Raw genomic sequence first — 12,130 nt, 5'->3', positions numbered from 1 at the left:
TTTGAGTAAACTAGTGTATGTATTGCTAAACTTACTAATAAGAACCGTGAGAACAAGCTTAAGTAGCGTTGCGTGTAACACAGAGTCGCCATGCATATTTTAACCCGGATAATGAATATCTGCCCAATCAATCCATTGTATCCCATGTACATGTAGCTTAATGTGTTAGCTGGTGGGAGGTTCCGAGATCAAGTTCTCTGTGGTATGGATTTTTTGTTGCTAGATTTTGATCGTTATAAATGGACATGAGGTGTACAAAAAACAAACACTAGGATTTATATATATAGAGAGGGCATGCATGAGAAGTTTCAGGAACCGAATCAATATACACTAAACATGTTGTTTCTAACGATACCAACTACTTGACTTGAATAGAAGTAGAGATTCTACACATCTGAGCCACACACATTCCCGTAGGTATTCTAAAGCGTGTGACTTTAAAAAACCTTAATTTATTTTTTGTAAGCTGTAAAAATCTTAATTTAGAATGTTTGTAAACCCCTGATTCTCTTAGTTGCTTAATCATTGTCTATTGATTCAACTCCTAAGTGGAGCTTGAACTATGCTATAAGAATTTTGAGCAGAAGTTATTTAAAATTATATAAGGAGGTAAGTTAACTTTGTTATATCTTTAAGAAAAGTCTACAAACATGCCACAGTTAAAATTAGTGCCGAAGTATTTCTCACTATTAAATACTATCTATGCCCTTCGAACAAATTTACCCTTGAGTTATAACCTTTAATATTAGCTAGCATCTTTATTACATCTACATTAATAAGATAACACAAAAGGTCTATACATGAACTTATTATATCTGCTTAATCATTATCTGGAAGGGTGATCTAATGATATGGCGTGGAGATAAAGTCCACTAAAACATTCGTAACAAAACCTTTCCCTGTAAATACATATCTTGGTTTCATACAATCAGCATTATTAATATAAAATGTTTGGGTATTATGATCTTGATTCCAGTGTTTTTTGTGAACAATAAATTACTTTTGTCAAGTAACCTAGATACATATTTATAATTAAGCGCAGCTAAGCTTTTGAATAATTGTTTAGTCTGCATTGTTTTTTATAACTTTTTACTACTTTTTAACTATAATTTTATTGTAAACAAAAATGCTTTTCAAATTATGCCATGCAATAATCATAAAAAGGGCAACAGTTAGACAATTAAATTAAATAAATAGTGTGATATAGCGTTTAAAATAAGTTTCTCTGTTAAGAGATCAGATTCTCGGTAGAACCTCAGCTATAAATATTTTCAAAATAGTTGTTAGTGATTGTATGCAACTTGTTTATATCATAAGTTGAAACGAGTTGAAAATCTGTATTTGTCATGTCAAAAATACAACCACAAACCATGAATGATCTTAAAAACCTATGATCGATGTGGAATAAACATTTGCATGTAGCATGAGTAGAGATGCAAAGAATTATTTGAATAATTTAGTATTATTTGGATATTGTAGCATGATTTCAATATTAATGTTTTATGTAAGTACTGTACATGTACTACAGACAAACATCTGCTTTTGATTACTTTTATTTAAGAATTCTTTGATTTATGATACAAAGTTATAGCAATAATTTGTTTCAATAATTTGCAAAATCTTTTGCTTAAAACTTTTCAAAACTTGAAAATTTTGTAGTTAAAAGTAAAATAGCTGATGAAAACTAAAAATAAAATACAAAAGCACTCAAACACATAAAATTTATTTAAACTACGTATAGTCTAATTTCGAGCAAATTATGCAACGTGTATTTTTAGACCTGACTTTACAACTGAACCTAAAAACTGCCTCCACATTTCTGTTCAGGTGTTTCCAAACTTTTAAAGTGAAGGAACAATAAAAGCCCTATTTGATTTATTATTGCTTTATTAAATTGCTTCTATATATAATTGGGAGTGTCTCTCGAATTATAGCAATCAAGTTGTAGTAAAAAAAAATTCGCTTCGCAGAGGATTCAATCTCAGAACCTCCAGTTTTAAAAGCCTCATCCTTATCCGCTGAACTACACCATTTGACTAAGCATGGTCTACAATAATTGTAAAAATATTCATTACATTGGTTAAAATACGCATAAAAATGTTGCCGTCACATGTAATGATTACTAGCTGGCCTCACTAAGGGAATGTCCAGCGTTGCACGAGTAATAAAAGCAGCTTATAAACAGCTGCAGGTAATGTAGTGTAAAGGTAATGTAGTAGGTAATGTAATGTTTATAAACTGTTTTTATTACCTGTGCAATGAAGGGCATTCATCTAGTTTTACATATAACATAAATTGTTACAGTTTTTTCACACATTTTTTATAGTGCATTTATAATTCACTATTTGAATACTGTATTTAAAATATTTATAGTTGTGCTCTGAATCAAACTAATAATGTATCTTTATAAAATCATTTATCACAACAAACAATGAATCTGAATTAACAAACCAAAGAAATAGTTACTACCGTAATTGAATGTAACTGTCTCAACAGTCTCGATGAACAATAAATCTCCCTAAAAATGTATAATAATTAAATTTGAATTGCTCATATCTAAACTAATTGTGCAGTTTACAAGTGTTTTTTGTTTTACAAAAAGTTGCTATTACTTGCTAAATAGTTTTTGATAAAATCATGACTAATTAGGTGTTTTCTATCCTACTGCCTATGCAACAGTAGATAATTAACCTAAAATATGTAATTCATGTTATGAGTGAATCTGTAGTTGTATTTTTTTAAACTAAGGTAAGAATATGGCTACCATGGTGTCTCTTTTTTATACTTTAGTATTCTTAATGACCTTTGCCGTCATCACCTACTGGTTAAAACATTGCATGAGTTTTTTTTAAATGATTGTTGCGAGTGGGTCAATGGCATTTCAGAAGATCAATCCATTTTAATATGTTTCATAACATCTCATTGATGAATGCAAATGTTCTAACCACCAGTGGTTGGGTTGTAACATCAACTATGAAATTTTAAAATTTGAGCTCTATGTATAGATTTTAGTTTTGACAAAAACATTCTGTTATTTAAAAGTAGTAACTCTTATATATATTGTTTCATAACAAAAATGTTCATTACTTAGTTAATCTTCAGATCGATATTTGGGCAAATTTAACCTTTTTCAACAGAAATTTTTTTCTTAATAGACTTGTAAAATGGTATCACAAAAACTCAGTTAATAATTGATTGATTGTTGACAATTGTTAACAATTGTAAATAGTTAACAATTGTTTATCAATATTTGTAGAGATCATGACTATATGTTTTCATAATTTTTTTGTCTTCTATCATATTGAGGCTCTTGTCACCGTGGCTCTCAGTGAACTTTAACTTGTATTTCAACTTTTTTGAGGAATGACAGTGACAAAGTTCACACTTTGCAGAACTTTTTTTAATCAGGAGTTACTTCCTCATGAAATAATTATTAATCAATCAGTAATGCAACTAATAGGGAACACAAATTATAGCTATGTAGATGACTATTCATTCAGCTAGCTTTAGAACTACGTAAATGCTTTGAGCAACACGTTATTACTGCGTAACTTTCCTTTGCATGAGACATTTGTAGAACATCATTTAAGATGGCCTATTATTCACAGTGACCACAAATCTTACTATCGATGAATAGTGCTGTCAGAATATTTGTGCGGTCAAATATTTCTGGACCATCTCACATTTTAACAGGCCTTTGCTAGTAGTAATGATTTACTGCCTTAATTTGCTAGAAACCACCACAAAGCATATAATATATGGATTTAACGTTAACATTTAATGATATTATCATTAAATGTAGAATGTTCTGAAGATTAACATGAAACTGGTAAATTTTCAATAAGCAGCAATTGGCAATTATTTTTTTCAGTAAAAACGCTCATGTAACTGACCTTAGGAAAATTAATAGATTGTCTAGTTATTTGCTTATTTCATTTTCAACTAATTAGTTTTGTGATACTATTGCGACATAATTTGAATATCTTATGTAATAAATTCTGGACCTGAAAAGGGCTATTGGGAGTCTGTCAAGTGGCTGGTTTACTAATGATACTTGATAACGTGATTACACTAATTCTATCACTTCTGCTATAAAATGAGACTGAATGGCTTTTGATATTTGGCTAAAATAAGGAGAAATCTCTTCATCTATTGATGTGTGGTATATATATAAGGTATTTAAATAGAGTGACGTGTCTCCAGTAAGGGTGTCAAGATGAACAAAGGCATGAACTATTGGATGGTCTCATAATTTCTCAGAGCACTGTAAATACAGTTACACTGTTCTAGCATCTAATTTTAAAGGTATGTAGGCTACCGCTAAAGGCTGGTTTACGCTATATCGTCGTTTGTCGGCGTCCCGTCTTGATTTATTTATTTCCGAATATGATAGTTGCTGCAGACCTAGTATTTAATTTGAGCACGCAAAAATGAAAAGGTTTCTCTGTGAAAAATTAAAAAGAAAAATTAGAACACTATGTCACAGATTATTTTCTGATACAGACAAGGATGAATTTGTGATAGTGTGAACACCATTATCATCATCGACGATCACCGAAGCATTTTGGCATCAAGGCCGAAATACGGTGATATAGTGTGAATCAGCCTTTAGGAATCCAAGTCTGCTGCATGCTGCTGTGTATAAATATAACCAATATTATATTATTATATTATATTACTATTTCAAAGAGTGAAGGTCAGCAAAATCTATTGTTACTTAAATTTCTATTTTTAAGGTTATATACATATAAGTATTAAAAAACAACATATACAGAATCTTCATCTTTTTAGTTTTAGCAAAATATGAGAAGATCCTTTTGTCCAATTTTTGTCAGAGTTTTTATAGGCAATTTTAAAAATGTACAGCTGGCAGCCTTTGAATGAATAAATACAGGTTGAGGCAAACCAATCTTAAATTTGTGTTAATAAATGATAATATATATAAAAAAGTTTTTAGTGTATAAAGTTTGTAAAATGCTCCCGTTCTATCCATGGCCTAGTAACTAATGTTCGCAAAACTTGATTTATTTTATCAGTTGGTTCTTGTAATACTAATACAATAAACCAGTATATTAATTATATTCCATTATATAACTTGCTGGTAGTGTTTATGTGATGAACTAGAACAAAACGCATTCTTGGCACTTTTTGAGCCACTAGAAAAAATAGAAACTCTTTGGTTTGAGATGACGATATTTTCATATCAAAAGTTATCAACAGTACGTACCTCAAAATTGAGTCGTATCCTTTCTGGGTTTGAGCTTTTTGGAATAACAATTATGCCTCTTTGAATAAGGTTCCGGAGAAGGACATGAGCGGGTGTTTTACCATGTTTACTTGCAACCTCTTTAAGGGCAGGTTCTTCTAATAAGGCTTTGCCAGACGGACCCAAGCCAGGCATTCTGAAAAATTTACCACAAATAAGCACAACTCGGGAAAGAAATTTCCACTTTTATTGGGTGAAAGCAATCGGAGCCGTTGACATCTGAAGATGTTATTTTCACAAAAAATAAATTGCATATAACAGAAAAGAGCCTGAAAGATTTTTAAAATTTCTACACAACATTTGTGCTACTACTGCCTACACACACACTTGTCTTATGTAAGTTTTTCATATTAGTACTATGATAGAGCTATGTCTGCCTTATATTCTAGCAATGGTAGATTAGATGAGGTGGTACAGATGAGATTGAGAGGTACCCGATTATTAGTTCAATGTGGCGCTGTCTTTAGGTTTCAACAGTTTGTTTACAAATATAATCAGTTCTTAGTTTTCAACTACAGTTCTTTCCAGAAAGCTGTTAAAAATGATTTGATTGAATTTAAAACAATCTTTTTGATTAATAATAGTATAAGCTAAACAATGAAAGTAGTTTTAATTCCAGTGAAGCAGTTAATATCTAAAGCAACCTAAACTCTTCATAAGTACTATTATAACAGAGTAGCTAAACTGAGGAATGTAATGCAACATCTGTGGCAACTTCAACTTCTGCTTCACTGTTTATTACTTTCTGTAATATAAAAAGGTATAAAGATATAGATTGCATGTTGCTTACTAAAACTAAAATGAAAACAGTATAGTAACATTGTAATACACCCCATAAAACAGTATAGTAACATTGTAATACACCACATAAAACAGTATAGTAACATTGTAATACACCACATAAAACAGTATAGTAACATTGTAATACACCACATACAATACATAATGTAGCCAGTAAACAGTATAGTAACATTGTAATACACCACATACAATACATAATGTAGCCAGTAAACAGTATAGTAACATTGTAATACACCACATACAATACATAATGTAGCCAGTAAACAGTATAGTAACATTGTAATACACCACATACAATACATAATGTAGTCAGTAAACAGTATAGTAACATTGTAATACACCACATACAATACATAATGTAGCCAGTAAACAGTATAGTAACATTGTAATACACCACATACAATACATAATGTAGTCAGAATTTTGTAAGCAATAATAAACCCATCTGCATGCCAAGGCTGAACAACAAAAACAAAGATAGAGAAAGCAGCAGTTGGCAACATCGATGTGTCATTGAATTTCTTTTACTAAATTAGGAGGAGGATTTTTAACTCCCAATTTTTTTTTAGTTTCCAAAACAAAGAGCTTCAACTTTTAGTTGAAACTCTGAGTTGTTCAAAACCTGTGACATTCAGAAACAGAAGTTGTATTGCACTGTATACCACACACTAAATATACATGAACTCAAAGCAGGCTCACTCTGTTACTTCCGATATACATGTATATATGTTATATATATTATATTTATTATATGTATATTATATATATATATAATAATGTGGAACTATTTATTACTAGAAGCACCAAAATTCACTGCTCATTGCTATGATTTTGATAAGAAAGTCTGAATGTTTGATAATCAGGTAGAAAAACTATACACTCAGGAGTATTGGTAAATCTAAAACTGTCTATGTAAACACTTTATAAATTTACACCGTATCAGCTCATTTAGGAGGTAGAACTTTCAGATAAAGTGTTGTTTTAAGATGTAAACTATACATATTATAATCTATAGTGTTTTGTGACTGATGCAAAGAAATTTACAAGTCCAATTATGCATATTATTTGTGTGCTGGTAATCACATGAAATGGCTTAAAGATAATAATCTGCTTTAACAACAGAGCTTGAAGTAAGAGCTACGTAGATCCGTTGGCATAACTAAATGCAGACAGGCAGACAAAATGTGTGAAGAAGCTGAAGACATCGTCAGAGACAACTGATTTAGCCATCATCTGAATCTACTATATAAACGGCAATCGTTGTCTGTTTGTGTGTGTGTAATTGTGTAAATAATGCAGATGATTTAGCAATCATCTGAATTATTTATATAGAAGTCATATTTTCAAGGTAGTGCACAGTTCATAGTTGTCTGTAAATAGCTGGATGAAAGTTACTGCTTCCATAACTTACTGTACATATGTAAGTATTAATTGTACATATTATTAATTGTAAGTATATCACTGTTTTTTCATGTTTACTCATGTTTTTTTGTTGTTTTTCCCGTTTCACATTCGTTGTATTGTATCTCTAATTGCTTTCAAAAACTTTCTTAAAAAAACATTGCGCAAAAACTGTTGGCAAAAAAGCAATTCCCTTCCAGCACAAGTGTGTTGCTATGAGTCGCATCGTGTTCGTTACTAGCATTGATCAAAAGATATTGAAATTGCTTTATTTTGCATTTTAAAAAGTTGCAGTGCTCTATCTCTCTTAGTAGGTAGTCAGCATATACATTAATGAAAGGGAGGGTAACTCACTGATAAGTTAAGAACTCAGCGTGTAGCTAAGTCCTATACAATAATACCCGTACATCAAGCAGTGCAGTGGTTGTCTTTCCATGTTTGTCCAATGAACTTTTAAACGGTTAAGCTAATAACTGAAGTTTGAAAATACACGTGGGTGTTCTATTTATAACTAGACATCTGAGATGACACACTAGTAATAAGAATGTAAATTAAAGGTTAAATATTCATCTTCATGACTTTGTTTCGCCTTCTGTTTTATAGCTTGAGTGCTTTAGTATAGTGCGAGACAGCTCTATTAAATGCTTCAGAGTTTTTTTGAAACCAAGGCTAAGGTAGTCTCACCTGTCATTCCGTGCTCCACTGATAAATGCAAATAAGGACAAAATGGTTGGGTGCCTGGAGTTTAGTGTATTTGTGGCTGTGCCAGCTGTTTTGCTAACAGCTTGCGTGATCAATATTTTGTTAGTACTATTTCTGTCTCCCTTCATTTTGCTTGAGCACGATACTAGGTTTCAGTAATGCCAATTAGCAGCGTTTCTGCTAGAATGATTTATTATCTGATCACGGGTTAAATCATTTTAATGTGAGCTATAAAGTAGCAGAAGTGTTTTAATTAAATTCTATATACAGTATATATGCATGTAAATATAATTATTTGTTTGTTTGTCTGTCCAGTTATAGCGATAAAATATGCACGGAAAAATCACCTACCACTGGAATTGAACTCTGAAACACTGGTTTTTCAAACAGACATGCTAACCACTATGCCAGGCAACCACCTTGCCATGCTATGAACTAATTGTAGGCATACTTATAACACATGCCAATCTTTAATGGTCATTGGCTAAAATACCTACGCATCATGCTTCACTGAACGCACTTGAACTACTAGAAGAAAAATACTTGCCCTAACTTTCTCAAAATGCTATAAATATTAATTATATAGCATAAACTTAATTAACCTTATAGCATTCACAAAAATAAACAAACACTTTCATTTAAAAGTTAGGATTGTGAATGTTGTATATGTTGATTAAAAATAAATGGTCTGTGTAAAAACTTTTTCTATTACCCATGCAACGCCGGGCATTCAGTAGCGCTCTACTCAACTCATACAAAAGTTGAGTAGTAAAGAACCAAAGCAACAAAATGTATTTATAGATACTTTTATGTTGCTGGACATTCTCTTAACCTGATTTTTGACAAACCGCAGTTTAATAGAAGCATATTTAAGTTTGATATGTGTCTGTACATACTCAGGTTTTCCAGGAGAGCCGATAGGAGCATAGGCTGTGATGCTTATTCCTCTTTTTGTACAGAAGTCAACAAAATCATACTGAGGGAACCAGGCATGGATCTCCATCTAAAACAGATTTACAGCACAAATATGACAAGACAATAAGTCAAGTCCTCTTAATATTAATTAGTGGCAGGCAGCAACGGATGAAGTTATACATATTTAGCAGATATCGCCTGCTTACTTGCTACTCAGCTTGTCACACATAGATTCCTTCTCGTAGTCATTTATTTCAATGTAATTTCAATGTAATATACATGTATATAGAACTGTTTCTGCATATTGAGCCACTTTTTTATTCAATTTTTTCAATTTATCAAAGATAATGCTTCCATTAACCATATTATTTAGTTAATATATTTTATTTAACAAAAATAAAACATAGTTGTTTGAAATGACCTTTACCATGTAAGTTTGCAAGTGGCACTCATGATGTTTGAAAACTGACACATGATACAGAGATCGTGGTTCAGTGTACCATTGATTCAAGCATTGCTATGATAAAACAACTCCTTTTAACAGAAGGGAGCTGCTTTGTAATACATGTACATGTACATTGTATATCGCTACAATCTCATGTTATACATACCTGGAGGTTGGCTGGTTTAATTCTAGCCAGTGAATAAATTCTTTCCACCTGTTTTAGACTGAAGTTGGAGAGTCCAATGGCTTTCACAAGTCCGTCATCAACAAGCTTCTCCATTTCCTGTGTCAAGGATGACAAGAGTCTTGGATACAGTAATAATGTGTGTAAAACGCACAAAGCTCACTACGCTTACCGAGATGTTATCAAAAAATGCTGGCAGCTGTCAGTGACATGAACATGATAATAAGGGATGCTGCTTGATGTTCATGAAGATACAGTAGACCAACTGGCCAACCATTTTGTCAGTGCTGCTGTAGTAGTCAAGGCAGTATTGGCTAGTTGTAACCTCAGTGTTAGATTTAACACTCGCTTTAATAAAAACGCAGCACAACTCTATTACCATTATTATATTACATAAGAATTCTAACAGCTTACTCTACAGTATTTTTAAATTTATGTAAAAACTGATAATTGGTTTTAGTCACCAAGGAACCAAAACCTATAATTGTCCATCTTGGTGTAATCTTTGTTTTTGTAAAGAATTGACTAACGTCAGCATTTCAACAGTCCATTACAAAATGGGCAAAAAATTAAAAAAACTTGTGCAGTTCTCATATTGGCAGTACAACAAAAGTTGGGAGATTTTGCATGCCCTTTGTTTGTAATATTATAAATTTCTCAAACAATCGCTCCACTCGTGTTTGGTCGTGGAAAAACAAGGTTTATAAAAAGAAAAATCTTTCTATTACAATTAAACTTTTTAACCTTTCAGTTTATTGCAACAATAGATTATTGTTCATTTAGACAGGGGATGACACACAACAGACTTAAATCTTTCAGCAATACAAAGAAATAACAATACACCCACCACTTTATTAATGATTCGAGTTGTTTTCGCTTGCAAATATTATGCCATTGTACACTAATTTTTTGAAAGGTATTCTACAACAACAAAAAACTTGATAATTGACAGCTCGATAACAACTGATAATTTACCAAGTCAGCTACAAAACAAAGATTCTTAGTGGTTCTCATTCAAGGTTGCTGCAGTTTATGCACAAGGTTAATAGCAATAGTCATTGAGCTATTTTCATGGTAGCATGACAGTAAACTAAAATTTATGAAATTGTTGGCTGGTGATCCTTTCTGATCATGTAGAAAGCTAAACTCATAAATATTTCTTTGGAGGAACCATGACTCCTACCAAGAATATTTCTGAGGTATGGAAACCGAGTACATGGATTGTAGACACTGGGCATAGAACTAAAGCTAAACTAATAAATTATTATATTTTAAGGCTATGAGTGCTAGTATGTTGTACAGTCATTTGATGAATAGAAAAGGTAAACCTAGAAACAAAAGGCGTAACCGGCATTGCAAAAGAACGGTTGCCAAGTTTGATGTTATAACGCAGGAAACAATGTAATTGGAGGTTGAAATGTTCTGTCATTTCTTTAATGTATTGATGTTTGGGTTTAAAATTGTATATTCGAGCTCATGTCTGGAAGAAAGGAATAGGTGTCTAAAAAGAATTTTTTCAAAAATTCCATAGGATTTAGTTAGAAAAGTTCATGCTTATAAAAATCTAGCCATTTCATGCTTGGCGCAAAAATACAGTGATGTACATTTGCAAACATTTGAAAAGCACCATAATGGTACAGAAACCGCTATGTAATTCTCAGATCGCAAAGTAAGAATATTACTAAAGAATCGGTCATCTCACCTGAAACAGTGAGCTGTCATTTGCAAGGCCAGCCTTTATAAAGTAGGCAATTTATTAACTAGTCTCTTTTCTTTTACTTCTAAGTGTACATATACAATAAGTACCAAAATTATCACATATAGCTGAAATGTTTTATCCAGTTAATAGTTTCAAAAGTTTCTGCTGTTTTTCGGCTAGAAATGGCTCAGAATTCTGGTGGAGTATGAATAATAGTTTGTGTATTACTCATTGTTACCCAAGTGATGTTGTTACTCACCCTCCATGTATCCAGGGGGTCTATAAAGACAGTCTTTGGTGTTCCATCTTTGTAGAGTGGAGTTGCAACTCCTTTCTCCAGCAGCTCATCCTGAGATGGCAAAAGTGTATAGCAGCAAAATGTTGATGACAAGCCAAGCTAAATTTATATACAATATACACAATGTATTGTGTATCTTGTATGTAAAGAATTGACTGATATGTGATGCCCATATATACAAGTAGTAGTTTGCTACAATTGGAGTTATCTTCTCCATTTAATTTACATTAATATACAGTTGACATGATATTTACACTTATACAGATGATTCAGCTTACAGGTATGTAATATGACAAACACTCAGATATCATAGCTTACAATTACTACCTGCTTATAAAGTCCTTGGGCCATGATTTTAATGATTCATCACAATGCTCATGCTTACTCATCCAACAAGGGCTTTGCACCTTGATGTCATC

General features: G+C 32.0%; 1 protein-coding gene across 1 annotated transcript in view; it reads right to left on the bottom strand.

Moving 5' to 3' along the window:
* Positions 1 to 12,130, bottom strand: part of LOC137388079 (aldo-keto reductase family 1 member A1-A-like) — a 30,853-nt gene that overhangs the window by 6,861 nt on the left and 11,862 nt on the right. The window contains exons 4-7 of the mRNA XM_068074593.1: positions 11,673 to 11,762; positions 9,697 to 9,813; positions 9,067 to 9,173; positions 5,228 to 5,402 (exon numbers count right to left, since the gene is read on the bottom strand). Of these exons, the coding sequence (XP_067930694.1) occupies positions 5,228 to 5,402; positions 9,067 to 9,173; positions 9,697 to 9,813; positions 11,673 to 11,762 (489 nt within the window). The remainder of the gene's footprint in view (positions 1 to 5,227; positions 5,403 to 9,066; positions 9,174 to 9,696; positions 9,814 to 11,672; positions 11,763 to 12,130) is intronic.

The sequence above is a fragment of the Watersipora subatra genome, chromosome 2 (assembly GCF_963576615.1).
Source record: "Watersipora subatra chromosome 2, tzWatSuba1.1, whole genome shotgun sequence".
Lineage (NCBI taxonomy): Eukaryota > Metazoa > Bryozoa > Gymnolaemata > Cheilostomatida > Watersiporidae > Watersipora > Watersipora subatra.
The sequence above is the reverse complement of the archived record's forward strand: the minus strand, read 5'-3'. Positions and strand labels throughout refer to the sequence as shown.